The sequence below is a fragment of the Abramis brama genome, assembly GCF_963993115.1.
Source record: "Abramis brama genome assembly, chromosome: 6".
In the NCBI taxonomy this organism is placed as follows: Eukaryota; Metazoa; Chordata; class Actinopteri; order Cypriniformes; family Leuciscidae; genus Abramis; species Abramis brama.
The window spans coordinates 34,351,536-34,369,952 of record NC_139968.1 but is presented as its reverse complement, the minus strand read 5'-3'; the positions used below and the strand labels follow the sequence as shown (position 1 = coordinate 34,369,952).

General features: G+C 37.2%; 1 protein-coding gene across 1 annotated transcript; it reads left to right on the top strand.

Moving 5' to 3' along the window:
- The first annotated feature begins 13,773 nt into the window (after nt 1–13,773).
- On the top strand, nt 13,774–17,246 carry LOC311085607 (ladderlectin-like). Its single transcript, XM_084118143.1, has 6 exons — nt 13,774–13,895; nt 14,032–14,099; nt 14,282–14,427; nt 15,476–15,595; nt 16,733–16,844; nt 17,023–17,246. Exons 2-6 carry the CDS (start codon nt 14,039–14,041, stop codon nt 17,118–17,120), a joined length of 537 nt encoding a protein of 178 aa, XP_083974269.1. The 5' UTR covers nt 13,774–13,895; nt 14,032–14,038; the 3' UTR covers nt 17,121–17,246.
- Nucleotides 17,247–18,417: the final 1,171 nt, after the last annotated feature.

Sequence of the window (18,417 nt, the reverse complement as noted above, 5' to 3'; positions counted from 1 at the left end):
CGAGCCGTGCTCTCACTTGTCTACGTGTGTTACATGTGCGGGGCGTGGTGTTTGGATCCCGGTAGTTTGGTTTCGGTTCTGTGTCGGGATTCGGACATCCATGCTCCGCGTGTTTGTCTTCTGTTGTGAGCGCACAGGATGAGCTCACGATCGTCCTTGTGCGCTCTATCTTGTGTAGACCACAGCTTGTGTTTTACACTAGCTGTGTGCTTTCATGTTGTCATGTTCTGTGTGAACACGTGGCTTGTGAGTGTTCTCATTGGCTGCATGTCCATGTCTTGTTAAGTGTGAGCATTTATTCTCCCTGTGTTTGCAGTCCTGTGCTGTTTCTTCGTCGAATGTACCTCTTGTGTCCTGTCTAGATCCTGTTGCCAAGTCCAGTCCAAGTCTGTCTTGTTTTCCACTTCGGGGTAGTTTTTGTTTGTTCCTGTTTTATTTTTTATACTTAATAAAAGCCTTATTTCTCTGCACTTGAGTCCTCGCTACTTCCACCTACCCAAACCCTGACAGGTTTACATTATTTCTGTCAGACATCTATATAAAGTCTTATTGAGAATGATCAGAGGTTTACATGTTGGTGTTTTATTGGAATAATAGTTAGCTTTGCTTCACCATTATGGTGATCAGTGTTACATACTCCAAGTACCTCAGATAACCTGCTCTCTGGAATACTCCCCTCAATCCATAATGATAAAGACAGACAATACTTTGGTCATCACTTTTGTGATATTGATTTGATTTTAAGTGATCAATGGCGCCATCTCTTGTTATTTTTTAGAAACAGCAGTTTAAAACAGCATCGGCACATGCAAACACTCAACAGGAAACATCGTCTAATGGAGAACTGGCTTATATTTTATGCATTTTTTCTTTCTTGGAATCAGTGAATTCCTACAAATGTATTGAATATATATCCTGCATATTAAAACTTGTACTTTGTTTCTGCTTCTGTTCTTCAATTCTATTTCATCTGTGTAAACCTCTTGTTCATCAGGTGTGTTTGGTGAATCAGTGTCAGTGATGGAGGGAAATTCTGTCACTCTAAACATTGATCTTACTGAAATACATCTAGACAACGGGATACTGTGGAGCTTTAGAGAAAAAATTAATTATAGTTGAAATCAGAAAAGGTGCTGGAATCTTCTCAGCAAATAATGACCCTGATGGGAGATTCAGAGACAGACTGAAGGTGAATCATCAAACTGGATCTCTGACCATCACAAACACCACAACTGAACATGCTGGAGTTTATCAACTGCAGATCAACAGTGTGAGAAAGAGTTTCAGTCTCACTGTCTATTGTGAGTTTGTTTGATTCACCTGTTTTTAGCTTTAAAATATCTTAATTATAAAAATGACTAAATAATTTCAATTAAGCATATATTGCTCAATGATATTTCTCCATATATGTAAATAATAACCTTTTAAAAATAGTAGAGACTGTTCTTCATCATCATCATCAAATTGTTCATTGGTGTGTTCATCAGTGTTGAATGTGTGTGATGCGACTCTCTCCTGGTACAAAGGAATCAGTGTATTGTCCAGCATCAGTGTGTGTGATCTCAGCATCAGTCTCTCTCTACCTCTGGAGGTGGAATATCAGGATAAAAACACCTACAGCTGTGTGCTGAACAATCCCATCAGCAACCAGACCACACATCTGGACATCAACACACTCTGTCACACATGTGCAGGTACCACAGCACTGATGATGATATTAGTTGATGTCAGCGCTGATATTTATTCACTGCCATTTATTCACTGAATTAAATAGTTGATTTTAGGAGAATTAAGGAGCTTCTTTCATCGTGTACTTGTGTCTTTCTGAAGAGTTTTTAAACAAGATCTTTTTGAGTTCATGACAGAGACTAAAATCTCAATTCAATTCATCGTAGCGCTTTCCTTTTTTTTTCTTTTTTTTTCAGAAGTCCATGTTGTGATTCTGTTGAAGCTGTGCTGCGATTGGTCGTCACTGCACTGATGGGCGTGGCTTCTGCGGCTGCTGCTGTTCTTCTGGTCAATGACGTCAGAGCTGCAAGAGGTTAAACAGAGAAAACAGAACAGATGTCAGAAATATTGTGGCAAATAGGCCTATTTCCGGTTTAAACTAAGCATGGTCTAATTGTTTACTGATTGAAATGCTTTAGCCTACTCTGAGCTTGATTGTAAAGGGTTCTTTACTCAAATCTGGTGTGTTGGGCCATTGGGCCAGTATTCTTGAATATTTCATTTTATTCTTTAATGTCATCCATTTTACATTTCTTTCTTAGCTGCAGTGTTTTAATTTTTTCTTAATTTATGTTGTGTTGCTGTTTTCATTTTGTTGTAGGCTATACTTGTATGCAGCAACCCCACAAGTGTAAAACTGTCACACCAATAAATTCCTGTATTTGAACAGAAAACCAAATATTACTTATTGAACTGATAAACAGCTATGAATCATGCATAGGCCTAAATCAGTGGTTCTCAAAGTGTGGAACGCGCCCCCCAGGGGGGGCCCAAGGTTACTGCAGGGGGGGCGCGGGAGATCAGCAGAAAAAAAAAAAAGTACGGTATTCAAGTGCATGAAAGCGGATAGCCCTCTGCCTTTATAAAGCGGCAACAAACGGCAATTACACTGAATCGCTCTTCTTCAGACCGTTGGAACAAGCCCAACATAGAAGCTGCTCGCCATAGAAAAACACCTCTTAAGCGGACCGAATCACAAGCTGCTATTGTGAATGCCAGAATACCACTGGCCTAAATGATAATTTAAGGGTATAATAAATGAGTCAAAGTTGTTCATCATAAACATTACAGATATTACATCTTTAAAGACCGGATCAAAGGATAGAAGATCATTTCTGAGACTTTTGACCTTGTTTTGATAATATAGAGTAAGCACATTCATTAATCTGCATGGTGATGGGCAATTTCGAAACACTGCTTCAATTAAGCTTCTAAACATTTACAAATCTTTTGTTTCGAATCAGTGGTTCAGAGCCATAGACAGTATAAAAATATGGCCATTGTGTCTGTGACATCACCCGTAGGTTTCTCAAGAGCATTTTTGAAGCCCAAAGTGGGCGGAGCCAGCCATCGCCATCTTGGTATCGCGTCACTCCCGGATAAATGAAAATAGGCAAAAAGCAAAAGGGCGTGATTAGCTGAGGTGACGTGATGGCTAACAGACAGCAGACAAACGGCTATTAGTGACAGCAGTGGCAATCCATACCTTATTTAAGGGTATAGAGGACAATTTCAGACACAGCTGGTCGACATTACTGGCAACGCCTAAAAAACATCATACCCATTTATGCCGAGGGGGAAAACAAGCTATTCGGATTAACACGTGTAGACCTTGTTAGGCACTTGATCTTTACTCTTTGTAATGATTAAGATTGAGTTTTGCTTGGTGCAATACCGAAAAAGTTGCTGTGTGGCCTTCTGCATATCTAATATCTTAATAAACCCGACCTGAAGTTTTATATTGCCAAATAAACAGACGGAGACATTCGTCGATTCAAAAAGCCTGTGCAATACGTCCATTACAATTAAACATTTACACTACATGATGCTGATATTATTGTAGAGATGAAAACATAAGGGATTTCATCACTTGCAATGGCAAAAGTTTGTTTAACAAAAACGGCAATAAGATACTTGTCACGGGACTCAAACTGCGTCAAAAAGCAGCCAATCATTAACATAGTTTGTTGAGCCATCACATAGCGACTGAATGCGTGAAGTTATTGATGAACAAAACATTCAAAAGTCTTTATTTCATTATGGGAAGTGCTGGGCTCATGTTTGTGCCTCACGCTCACAACCTGATATATAGTTGATGTGGTCATGCAGCTGGTGGAGTTCTAGATGTTCTAGATGTTTTGCTATAAATTACGCATCTGAGGACTAGCCTGCTATTTCTCATTTTTCTCAGTTGTTTTGCTTTTGTAAGGATGGACTTCTACTAAGACTGAATTCAAGAATTTGATCCTGCAATAAAACAATAAAACTCACTAATCTGAAGAAGAGATCTATGGGATAGAAAGCACAACACAGCTTCTCCAATCTCATCTCTTCCCCCCCATGCTGAGTTCCTGACCCCTCACACTGTCTTCTCCCCTTCAGGTTTCATTCAGTCATGCAAAACACACAAACCTACTGTCTCCAGCTGTTTTATGTAAGGGTAAAACAAATACTTCTGGTGCGAATGGTAAACAAGTTTCATTCCTGCAGCAGTAGAACAGTCAGAGAAAAGAAAACAATGCCTGTTCTTCTGATGTGGGAGATGCCCCAATAAAGATTGTTGATAACCATTTGTCTTTATCCCTCAAACTCAGACTTGGGGCACGAGAAAGGGTCCAACGGAAGCTGAATAAATATTTGGGTGCTAGATGTTTATTGTTCTTTTGTTCCACTTGGGTATTTAAAGGGAATTGGCAAACCACTCAAGGAAGCATCTGTAAACAGAACTTCCCACACTGTTGCTGTTTGTCTCTATTGCCAGGTATGCTGACTCTTTGAAACTATTTTTGATATTGCATTTTGAATGATGTCTCTATATGCTGATCAGTTGTGTATTATGTATTCTTTTTAATTATTTTTATTTGATGCTTAATTCTGCCTGGCAAAAATAAATGTTAACCTTGATTTATTCTGCATTCTTCTGAAATCATTATTTCCAGTAGATTAAAAGTGTAGTCCAGTGTTTCCGCAAATCTCTGTCCAGGATAGATCAAACCGAAGGCGCTATGAATGGAGCATGGAGCACTGACATGGAGCACGTTGCAAGCTTGCAACTATTTATAAAATTACACCTTTGTTATGAGTCAGCAGTGAGCGGCCGCTTAGGGTAAAATAGTTGCAACTGCACCCTCTGACTATTTCAGAACTGGCTAGTTTGTGATCGTGAGTGCACATTCGCGACGTGACGTCTCAAAGTGACACTAGGTTGTTAATTTTCAGGTGCGTCAGGGGACACTGCTTATTCAGACAACAGGTCTGCCCCTGGTGGAAGAGGCCGACGTGTCTGTTTTTACTGCCTTGATCCAGATCACCTAATTGCAGACTGCCAGGCTTGGAAAAAGAATGTAGATGGTAACTCTAAGAATGTTGCTCTTGTACAAACCATGTCTGCGACTAAAAAGAAGTCCATGCAAGCTTTCATTCATGCTGGCACGGCTTCCTTGTCTGACACTGAGCGTCAACCTGTTGTGATCTTGCGAGATACTGGTTCAGAACAGTCCTTAATCCTGAAAGAGTTACTTCCCTTCTCGCAGAATTCCTACATCGGTTCTGACGTACTAATACGTGGTATTGAGATGGGGTGTGATTGTGTTCCTCTCCATCAGGTACACTTGAAGTCAGACTTTGTGACTGGGAAAGTCAACCTTGCGGTGTGTTCCCAATTACCGTTATGATCATCATACTCGGGAATGATCTAGCAGGTGAGCAGGTTTTCCCCAGACCTATTGTGGTTAATGACGGTAATTCTGGTGACGCCTTGTCTGCATCGTTGGAGTGTGCAGTGGCGCAACTGCCAGTGATGGAGTTCAGAAACATTGTTGACCTTGTCGACTCACTGTGGCAAGCCCCCTCTGAACCTCCCAGAGGTCAGCAGAGGATTGAGCTTGAAGTCAGAGAAGGAACTAATGTGAATAGAGAAACACTCAAACTATAGGTTGGTAAAGATGTTAAGTGGGGTGTAGAGAACCATTCCCTTGCTTTGTTTTGATGTGGTGTTAAACTGAGCAAATGCCGGATGGCGGAACTACTTGCTTCCGTGACAAGTCCACCAATTCGAAATTGTAAGCCTATTTTGATTGGTCTAATTGTTGTGACATCCATCATGCTGATATTACCTACTGTGCACTGTTTTCCATTGCAGAAACTTGTTTTTGTTTTCATTTTGTGAAATTCCATGGGGAAAAAAAACTTATCGGTGGTGGTGTTACGTCCCAAAGGACGTATTCATTCATTTATTTATTATTATGATTATTTTCTCCTGATGATCTTTGATTTACTTTGTTTCTGAAAGTGTAGGCATGGTTGTGTGCCCTGTTGTTTGCTTGCTGTCTCTCTTTCTCTCTCTACTCTCTCTCAGGCCTAATCATCAGCACTTGTAACTCATTTGTGAGTGTGCCTGAGAAGGAGAGTATAAGGGTGCAGTCCAGTGCTTGCAGAAGACGACGCACTTCTCCCCTGCTCTAGATTGAACGCAGTTCATACACGTTTGCTTCTGACATTCAGAGACAGTAATTATGAGTTAGCGGTGGCTAACTGTGTTAGCAGTGGCTGGTGATCAGAGATCTTGTTCTCACTACAACTAAAAATTAAGCAATTTTGTTTTGTAAATAGTGGTGGGCAGATCGAGGCTTCCTGAAACACTGAAACAGTTGACGCAAATGTGCCATATTGTGTCGAGGCTTCGAAGCAATCCGACACCCGTCTCAACAGTGACACCTAGTGGTCACTTGTAGGTGTTGATCTGAAACAACATTGACAACGAGCCATTAAAAAATGTGTTGTTTTTTTATTATTGTATTTTTTTTTATGTGAAGCTTGTAACCTCTAGGCTCCTCACTGTGCATAATGTTATTTTGGTCATGAAAATTGAATAATAATAAAATAAATCAAATCACAATGTCTCACTTTTTTATAGATTTTTATTCAAAAATATCAATTTCTCTGCTGTGGAAGGACTTAGCCTACTTCTTTTTTTACAGATAATTTCTCCAGCCTTTGAAAAAAATCCTCTCACAAGGGACACTTGTTGCTGGCATGCAAAGATATTTTTTTAGCAAGGACATACAAATGAGGAAAGATTACTGCTCTCTCTTTCCAGTAAGTTAGTGGATCATGAGTTCTGGGCAAAAACGCATTGTTGAGGTATTTTTTCACTTCCACTGTGGCATCAGCTGTAGCATTGTATCATCTGGGTTTCACGGATACGATTATCAATAAGTCCCCATAAACTGTCCTGTGTTGATGTTGATGATGATAATGATGATGATGATGGGCCTGATGTTGACATTTGTGGCTCTGAATGAAAATGATAAATGACATGAATCAGATTACATAACATAACATAACATAATATAACATAGTGAAAAGTTGAACAGTGAAGCTGTTTTTAACATGATTGGCAGTTGTGATTGGGGCGTTAGGTTGTAGGGCTTGGGTTGACACAGGCCTATGGACTTTCTAAACAGTGTCCCAACAGTTTGTTATTATATTTCAATTATAATTATATTTCAAACAATGCATACCTTGCTTAGATGGCCCAGCAGTGTCAGTAGCAGGCCGAGGTACAGGGGGGATGCTACCATCCTCTGCACCCTGCAAAATGGCAGGATGAGTGCTCCTCAAATGGCGCATCATGGATGATGTATTGTTGCAGTAGGCTAGCTGCCGATCACAATACATACATCTCACTTTATTTGGGGTTTCTAAATGGAAATGCTCCCACACAACAGATGTACGGCATCTCTTCTGTGGAGCCTCCATTTCTATCTATCTATCTATCTATCTATCTATCTATCTATCTATCTATCTATCTATCTATCTATCTATCTATCTATCTAGTCAGAATTAAAATCAACTGTTTAATAAATCAAAGTGATTTTTCCAGAAGCGCCCGAAAAGACATACACGCTGAATTACCTTCGACCACGACACCGGACACCGTCTTTGGGCCAGTGGGTGGAGTTTACACTTTATTTCCAGTTTCAATCATTGGCTCGTTCTTACGTCACGTCCACACATGCACACTCTTCAAAAACTACGCTTTGAATCTCTTGACAAACTAAAAGATGTAAATTACATTTTTATGTACTCTTAATAAAAGATATAGATTGAACTGAAAGTCAGCTTGAAAGTCGTTTCCACTGTCGGGCCAAAAGCGGTCGTGCTAGTGCATGCCAGGGCCAGTCGCATTTCCACTGTCACTTCCGGGGCTTGATTGGGCCTCGTCGGGGCTTCCTCTGGACCAACGGCAAGGGTTTTCTGGCCCACCGAATACCTTGTTAATACCGTTCATTTGCAAACAGTTTCAGTAAAGAAGTTATTAGCCTACTCCACCACGTGTGTGACGTCATAAACCAACGTGGTTGAATGACCAATTTGCGACAATATGGTTTCGAGAAACAGTTGTGACAAGCAAGTTGATTTCTTGAACGAGGCATCGTACTATGGTAGTGAAGTGGCAAGTTATGCTGTTGTACAGGAACAGAGGCAGAGTTTACCCAGCAAACACATTTACATTGTGGCAACGTCTGTGGCATGTTGCATTTCTACTATGGCAACGTTGCTGTCTACGTGCTTGCAACATTGTAACAACGTAGAATTGTAAGAAGTATAATTGTTTTTAATTAGTCATATGTTAGATAATTATATACTTTTTTAAAAAAATATATTGTTTATCCTTATTATTATTTAAGGGCCTAACAGTAAATTCATTATAATCAACACCTGAAAGTTTACACTTTAAAGAGTAAAAATTACATGGAAGTTTAGCTAATTCAACTTTATTAAAACTGTATATGGTAATCAAATCGCGCTTCCAAAAGTCATACATTTGTAAAAAACAAAAACAAACATTATACAGTGAGTGGATTAAGGATAACTAGCATGAGCAGACATGAGAAAATCTAGCAAAGAAACAAATGAGACAACAAATCAAAGGAAAAAATAAACAGGTGTGCGAGCAGTTTCAAACGTTTTTTTTCTTCTCAGTGAATTTCCACAAAAAAATAAATAAACGTGCAACAAGTAGGTTACGCGCTTATGTCGCTGAAATCAATTACTCATCATTTAAGTCATTTTGGCTTCATACTTTTGGCATAAAGTTAAATATTTGTCATACTTGACCAGAAGATGTTCAAATAAATTAGACAAGGAAGTTGTAGGTTTTGTTTGAATAATTACGTATCTGAGCTGAGGTAAATTAAAAGCAATTCTCGCGTATCCTTGCTAGATGAAGAATGAGACAACGTGTTAATTGTTACAAGGATTTCAAGTAAATCCTACAAGTTATTTTTTCAGTGTATATTGTTTGAGTAAGATTTACAAACAAAGAGTGAGTGAAATGTATTGAGTATTGCAAAGTAAACTTCAAATGAGTAAGTATAAATTACTCCACAAACTCTAACTGGCCAAGTTAAATTTACTTATGCTCTTTGTTAATTTTACCTAACTTAGTTAAATGTCCATACATGTCACATTTACTTAAAAAATAGGAGTGCAAAAATGTGCAAAATAAAAAATAAGTACATTTTACTTTTTTTTTTTGTTAAAGTCCCTGTAAAGGCAATTAAAAAAAAAAATCTAAACACATTATTAATGTTAGAAATGTATTGCTAAAACATATTACAAAGACTGTGAACTGTGAAGTATACTGAATTGTGGAGTTAGACCGTTAAAGAGTTTTTCACCATTGCTGTGTTCAGGATTTTTTGGGGCGGGGCTAAAACGGGGGCTTGATGACACACTGGAGCCCCTGAGCTCCTGGACACGCCCCTACTTGATGACGCACTGGAGCCCCTGAGGCTGGCCCCTCCCCTAACAATATAAATACACTGCAAAAACTCAAAATCTTGCCAAGTATATTTTTCTAATTACTAGTCAAAATATCTCATCACACTTAATATAAGACAAAATTGCCTAAAGACCAAGATTTAAGTGAGATAAAGGAGCTTGTTTTTAGACAGTGCATCTTGAATATCTTGTTAAGTGAATCTGTCTTGAAAATATCTTGTTTTGAGCCATATCTCAGATGAAACAAGCTTTTTTGACATGTCATAAGGTTTTTAAGCTGCTGTGTTAATTGTAAAAGATGAATCGTCTTATTTCAAGAAATAGACTTGACTTGAATTGAGACAACAAATCTGCTTTATTGAAAACTGTAGGTCAACATGCCAAACTCACAACTCACAATGCAGTACAGTGAGTATGTATAATATTTACATATAGACAGCAAAAAAACTTAATTTATTTACGTATAAACAGCTTTACCGACGTACAAATTTGTACATATTCCTATTTAACTTAAAATCGTGGCATTAATGTTTTTACTCTATTGCATTCAATTGTCTTATTAATTAAATTTTCAGTCACATTTATTAATAGTTTAACGTTACTCATAAATAATAACAGCTCTGTTCGTGCTTCTGCTGCAATCTCGTTTAGGAGGATTAATAGCCTACATGGTGTTAAACAAGAATACACTTTAAAACCTTAAAAATACCTTTTTTATCGTTTAACCATTTTGTAATATTTGGTTTATTTACCGCGTGAGACACAAAAAAACACAACATAAATTCACAAAAGACATCCATTTTATTAGATTGGTGTAATCCAAATCTTTAGAATCCATGTGTTGTTTGCAAGAAACAGATCCAAATTCAGCCCTTTATCCAGCGATCTTCATCATTTCTCTCAGCAGAGACCGTAAACGTCAAATCCCAGCATCCCGCGCTCGATTGAATTCAAATTCAAAAATTGCGCCTGAAGCGTTACGACATGTTTTACGGCAGCGATATCAAACGCTCATTGGCTCTCGCATGCTTCGTCACAGATTGCAACATGCCGTGTTTAAGTTTGTGTTCTACATTTGAAACAGAGAAGCGCGCGCGCCTTTACAGAGCGAACAGCGAACCGAAACCGGATTAACATTTTCATGGATTAAGAATTTAAATTCTGCTCTATAACGTTACAAAACTATTATACTGCACTGCCAGAGAGGACTGCGACACATCGTCATGTGAACGACTTTTGGTACCGGTTTTGACATTTTCTCACTAAATAAATTATTGTGATTAAACTTGTAACGTTATGTCTGTTGTCTTTCTTTATAATTGTAGCCTAACCTTACGTACAGTAGTTTTAAGAAATGGTTAGGTTTAGGGGTAGGATTAGTGGCTCAAACTATCATTTAATGCTATATTGTTAATAAAACTGCCATTTCCCTAACGTTACACATGTCCATTACTTTTTATCCTTTTAATATTGTCTATAAAAATGGCTATGTTTAGGTGGAGTAGGGTTAAGGGATCTTACATTTATAATCTATAAAATGTTCTACTATGTTTTCATATTGCAGTTCCATACTGTGAGCCAAAATGTTGAGAAAAATGAAGCTGTTTCCCTTTTATGCAGTCCTCTGGGACTTTTTGCTGTTTAAATAAAAACAATGGTTAAATGCAAGTCTATTTTTCACTTTTTCTGTCTAGTAAACAGTAGTTAATGTCTTGAATCTAGTAGGTAAAATGTCTTGAATCTAGAACAGTATTATTTTTGTTGAGCTTACAATAAGGTAAATACACTTGAGATAATGACAGGATGGTAAATTATGGCTTATTATGGCAAAAGAGCACTGCCTAATACGAGTCAGGAATGCTAACTTCAAGACATTTTGTCTCAAAATGCCAGTTTCCAATCTTATTTCAAGTTGGTGGTGACTTAAATCTAGAACAGTGTAACAATTATAGAACTAAAAATTAGTTAAATACACTTGAAACAAACAGGATGACCGAAAAAAAAAAATGCTACTTTTGAGGGGAAAATACTATTTTTGAGCATGACAAGCTTATTATGAGACACAAAACATGACAAATACTAGTAAAATATAGCTAAAAATGAGTTTTCCCAGCTAATTTCAAGATCACTCATATCTTGTAAGGCTTAAATATAATGTCTTATTTCAAGAAATCTTACCAAGAGAATTTTCACTTGTTCCATTGGCAGATTTTTTTGCTTATTACAAGCAAAAATATCTTGTATTAATTTTTTTTTGCTTATTTTTGGAGAGGCCTTTTTTCCAGTGTAGAGCACATTCACATCAGTTTGCCGCTCAATCGCGAGTTACTGTCAGTACTATTAGTTACTATAGCCTACAGTAGCTAGCTATGCCTTCGTCACGGAAATGCGTACTACTTGGATGCTGTCACGTACAAAACAGATCGGTGTCCTTATTTAAATTTCCGAACAACGATCACATCAAGAAGAGGTGGATTAATTTTGTGAAGAGTCACCTTGATGGAGAGCCAGGGCTGGACTGGGACAAAATATCAGCCCTTGCATTTTGGCCCAGACTGGCCCACTATATGATCATAAACACCACCCATCTTTGCACGTCCTTAAATATATGCATACCAACTCCTATTCCTTAAAACCACTAATGCCATGTTATGAGTGAGTATAGGAACGAGTGAGAGTTAACAGATGAAATAAGATGAGACAAAAATTTGACATTTATTAATACAGTTGAACTATACTCCACAGTGATGAATCCTAAAACAAGCTATAAGCTGCATTGGCATAGCAATACCAGTGTTTCTCACAGGATTTTTGGTAAAACTGTGGTGGGTGGAACTCGGTCCGTCTAGGGGTGTTTGGGGGCATGCCCCCCTGTAAGAAAATGTTGCACATTTTAATGTTAAATTCATCAATCTGGTGCACTTTGAGAGTTCAAATTAAAAGCTCCAACCCATATTCAGTGTGCAAACTAAACAAAGAAAAATTCAAACAGTTACAGTGTCTGTCTACATTACACTACTACATAATAGTTATAATATTAATCCAATGACAGTAATAGTCATATTTTGTAAATCAAATGCACTAAAAAATAAAGGAAACTTTCATAATTAGTTTTGTACCAATTTCTATACTTGAAAAAGATAAGCACATGATCTTTTATTTTGACGGAAACTGCATCAAGCTTTTAGGAGAGGTGAGGATCACCGCCAAAACCCGCCTCTGTAGTGATCATTTTTCACGGGATAGTTTTATAAACTTTCATCGAAGACAACTGGGATTCACTGATAATCCGCTGTTACTGGTGAATGGGACCAAACCGACTATAAACCGCCTCGGCGTTCATCCTCCCATCGCGCCGACAACTGGTGCCATCATCGGCAGTGCGTGCCCACCAATGAGTGTAAGTTGCCTTGTGTGCTTATGTTATAATTATAGTAGGTAGTCCAGGCTCGAACATGTATGGCTGTGTAAAACCAATTAAGCTGCTAGGAGCATCCATTCCAGCTGTAGCGGTGACAGTTAAGTGTGGCAACGGCAGCTTTCCCGCGAGTGGGTGTGGTTTCAGCACAGCCAGCGTTTTAAGCGCAGAGACTACTGCTAATTTTTTCAAGATTTTAATAGCTTATTGTATGTACTTGCCTGCTTTTTTTGTCATTGAAATTTGGCTGGGTGGCTAATAACACATTTTTCTGTGGTGTGACAAACTCAGAACACATACTTAATTTTGACTTTACAGGGACTTTAAGAACATCGAACGCTGGTACACTCGCATGCAAACAACTCAAGACACACACATACATTTGAACATTTGACCTCTCTATCATTCTTAAAGGGTAACTAAACCCTAAAACAACTTTTTTTAGTTAATGATCTGTAAAACTGGGGCTTTATTAATGCTGTTCATTGATTCAAGTAATTTTTTTTACATTTGGGTTTAAAGTGTTTTAATTCTACAATATATGGTGTAAAAACGTCTAAGTGCTGCCCTTTTCAGGTTGAACAGTGGCTACTGCAGTTGAATTTTCCTATTGGAAGTTGTGGTGGCTGGTGACCTCAGAGGGAACCAGCTAACCACGCCCTTGCCTACAGAGAGATGCGTCTCAGATGCACGCCCCCTCTCCACTGGGCTCTGCCTACTTTTACAGCATTATTCAGATATTGCCAGTGGGTGGAGTCAGGCTCTGACCAGGGGTTTAGTTACCCTTTAATATGCCATAAATGGTAACGTTTGTTCTTTGCACAGGACACCGGTTGTTACTTCCTGATATTATGTGTATAAATATTACCCCTCTTCACTCAATAGATATGAGAATGTAACGGTATTGCACAGGCTCTGGCTCTTCACAAAACCTGTTGAAGGCAACAATTTGAAAACCAAGGTGAGTTTTTGGAACAGAAACCTTCTGAATAAATGTTCTACCTGAAGTATTTTTGTCTTTTAAATGCATTGAGAATCGCAGTGTGCAGCGTATGAGTGCATGCAGACATTTAACTTTTCCTGCTTATTAATTTCAGGTTCATCATGGCAATGCTGAAAAGTTGTTTGCTTCTTTTCATTATCTTCTCCATGGGGAATACAGAAGGTAACCAAGACATTTATTTTGTAAAAACCTAAACATTTTGGAAATATGAAATATTCTATTGACTAATAATTCTATGGTTATTAAGGAGTTTACAGTGTATAAAGTACACATATTTTCAGCAAATTATCACACAAACACAAAATAAGCTACACAAATAAAAAATAAAAACACATTCTTTGCAGTGACTATTACAAGAGATGTTAATGGCCTGGATGGACTGGATGGACTGGATGTTGATTTAGCCAGAAAATGCCCCGCTACATGGATCAAATTTAGACTCCGATGCTACAAGTACTTTTCTCATCCGGCTAAATGGATCACAGCAGAGGTAATGTGTACAACAAGATGATTTGGTCAAACTTAATATTAGGTGTCTTTAACTACATCTTAAAAGACAGATGTAAAGATATGTATGTACACAATAAGTGCATTCAAATTATTAATTTAAACTGATACAAATTATTCTCTGGTGAAGTAAATACTACAGAAAAAACAAACAAATGTAATTTCTACATGGAAAAGCTAGTTCAGGCAAGAATAAAAACAAAAACAAATTAAAGTCTATATAAGTACTTAATTCAAGCTTGTGGAAATTAAACCGTTGATATCAATGATATAAAATTAAGTAAAACCTACTCAACTTTTATAATACTGGTGCTACCATCATGCACTGGGGCATGAATAATTAATAAGGTTTATTTTTCACTGTTTTCCAGATGCATTTACTCTGTTTTATCATTACTTTTGTTGTTAGGTTTACAACTTGCCGTTTTGTGACATCTGGATAAATTTTCCAAACAAAATAACACAGTCATACTCAAAAACGATCTATCGAATGTTACCGTCATTGTGTAACAAGTATTATGGTCTCTGTGTTCATGTAGTTTGTTAATTTTATTTACTTAGATAAAGTATGGAATTTATACAATATTTATTGTATTATTTATTTAGATATTTCTAAGTAAAGCATACACTTTAAATGTGTGGTTTAATTCAGTGTTATTTTGTTGAGTAAAAAGTTAATTTAGTTAAATTTACTAAAGTTAGTTAAGTAGATGTTACTTTATTCTATATGTGAAATTAAATAAATTAAATATTATTAAGTAATATTTACTTAATTACTTCAATTAAATGTAAAATGAATGTGAAGTTCAATAGTAAGTAGATTTTACTTGATAACAGGCAAGTTGTACAGAGCAGTAGCAGTAAAATTTACTTAACTTTACTTGTTAATGCAAATTGTTACAAGGATTTTATCAATAGATCAATTAGAACAGACTTTGTTTGCAAATGTCTAAAATGTTGTCACTTTTGCTTTATGCTACAAAACATTTGATTTTGTATATTGACAATAAAAAAAAATTCTGTCTCTTTAGAGAAACTGTCAAAGTCTTGGAGGGAACCTCGCATCTGTGCGTAAAAAACGGGAAAATGATTTCCTGCTGAGTCTGTTGCCTTCTTCCACAGAAACTTGGATTGGTGCTCATAGTGCTGTAGTAAGTTCAAACGTGTGTCCTACACTCTAAAAGAACACTGGGTTAAAAACAACCCAAGGGCTGGGTAAATAAAGGACAGAACTCATGCTGGGTTCATTTTACAGCTAATTGGGTTGTTTATTTAACCCAGCATAATGGGTTGATTAAGCCATCAGAGTTGATTCTTTTTTGTTATTTCTTTCCTTCATACATGAATGAATACGGATTAACTTAAATCCTATAAACGTTTGTAAAACACTCGATACATGGCTTGCATGATAATTTCCTTCATTTTCAATCATATTTTACAGTACAGTATATTTTATATAATTTTTTATACATATTGACAACATTTAAGCTTGTTTAAGAAATATTAGAAGTAAAAATTAAACATTTATAAGTAATTCAAGTGTAATCGACAAGTCTCTGTTTTCCCGTTTCCACCGTAAACGGCGCTGGATCTCGAACAGGTGTTGTGCCGAATTTCAACCCTGCCAAATTATTTTCCCCCTTTAGGATTAGTTGTGGGGTAGGGGTTGGGATTAGGGGTGGGGTAGGATTAGGCAATCAGGTACTGACTTCAACGATGGGGGGGGGGGGGGACATATAAAATGTTCTGTATATTTTTGAATAAAATTTTATGCAAGGCATCAGACGTTTCCATCAGCCGAAAAGACTGACGCAAATCATGCGACACTAGTGTAAAAGGTGACTCGCATGGCGCCTTTGTATGTTGCTTTGCATAAAATGTAAACAATATACAGCACAATAACGAATTTAAAGATAAAATTAAATGTACACAAACCTGTATTTTACTGAAGACATAGGCCTACACCATTTTGACTGTGCTGCGCTCTCTCCTGAAGTGACCTGTGGCAAAAGCCTGCGATAAATAACACACTCCCTGGTTTGTTACGTCTGACCCAAGCTCTGGGTAGCACAAGAAAACTACCAACATACTGAAAAAATAACCCAACATTTTTTGTAAAGAGAGTGTAAAGAGACCTATTTGTTTGTCTAAAAAATAAAAATTCAGCTTTAAAGGCAAAGTTTCTAATGAAGATGGTTTTACTTCAAATCTGAACTTAATTGGCTTCTTCCTGAAGTCTGACAACTGTAGTGCACTCTTTGTATTCACTCTCTCTCTTCACTCTTTAGGATGGACATTGGATGTGGAGTGACGGAACTGTGTTTCTGTATACCCACTGGTGCGCTGGAGAACCTAACAATTACAAGGGTATCGAGAAATGTTTGGAGATCAACTTTACCTGTAAGAATGCAGTCTGTTTTTTAATACTTTCAATTATAATTTACAATCCTACAATTTAACATCATACAGTAATATGAAATCACTCAATTTGGATATTACAAAGTGCCTTAAATTAAATATTCCATTTTAACACCATTATAATGATCAGAATAACTGATTTCATTATTTCACCTTACAGCTAAACGTTGCTGGAACGACAGGAGCTGTTCACACTCACGTCCCTATATTTGTGTTAAGGACCTGCAAGACCGTCATGCTGCTCCACAGTTACTTTGATTGAACTACATTTTTCCGACATTATATTGTCAAAAATGTTATTCTGAAATCAACTATCTTCTAAACTTTAATCTCTTTTCAGTATCTTCTCTGAAACATTCCTCAAATTAATAAAAGCATTAAAAAAGCAAACTGTGCATTGTGGATAATAATGTATGTCAAAATATAAGTATATTGTGTTGCAAGGTTTGAGGATATAGTTATTAAAATGGCATTAAATGATCATCTTCAGGGGCAGGGTTTATGCTGTAACAGCACACGTTTCATCATTGGCAAAGAAGACATTTGCATGTTTGTTTCCTGGATTATAAGCAAATATAGAACTCATCCAGGGCACTTTTTGTTTTCTGTCTTATAAAATATCGCATTATTTTGGTGTGACACCTCTGCAAACAAATCAGAGATTAAGTGAACTGTTTGAACGAATCAAACTGAATCACAAACAATTTCAGACCATTTTCTAAACCTGTTTAGTTAGATCAATAGTGATTCGCTCACTATTCTGGCATTGCTAATTCTGATTCTAAACAGCTGATAGAAAACACAAAGGAATATTCTCGGGTCGAAATTAATCTACAATATCAGAAAATGATTTTTTACTGGGGCACAGTGTATATTTCAAAAAGGGTCCAGTGATGCCCACAGATCTATATGGTGTAAGACTGAAAATACTGGTTGAGGCCTGGTCTATGAGACAAAATGGCCCTGCTGGCTAATTAACATTCGACCTCCCCATACAACCTCACTTCCTCTCAGAAACAACTAAGAACTCACACAAGAACATGGTTTAATGTGAATGTTTATCATTGACTCTTATGTTTTTGGTGTCATTTGAAATGTCTCAAAGTGAGTGGTACAGATATATCATATCCAGATAGATAAAATAAAAGGAAATAAGGTTTAGAGAAGTTTAGAGAAAACTGGTTCAGAGATAAGGCCAGATAAGGCAGCCCCCCTTTTGTTGAACAGAAGCCATTTGAGGGTGGTCTCCCCCATCCCCCATATCACCTGGTCAAAGAGGATAAAGGAAGGTGTTTTCGCTCTCTCTGGCCTCTTCTTTGCTGGACATGAATTGAATAGGACCTATTCAATAGGTGGTCTCTCCCTTTCTCTCTCTCTTTTACAGATGATTTGGTGTAATCAATGTATAACCATGTTCTAGATATTTGAATTGATTGTGGGATTGATCTCTGATATCTGAAATATTAAATTGTAATCTGATTATTCTAACTGATTTTGACATTGTTCATTTAATGGTTAAAAGGAATAGTCAAACATTCGCTCACTTTTAGTGAGG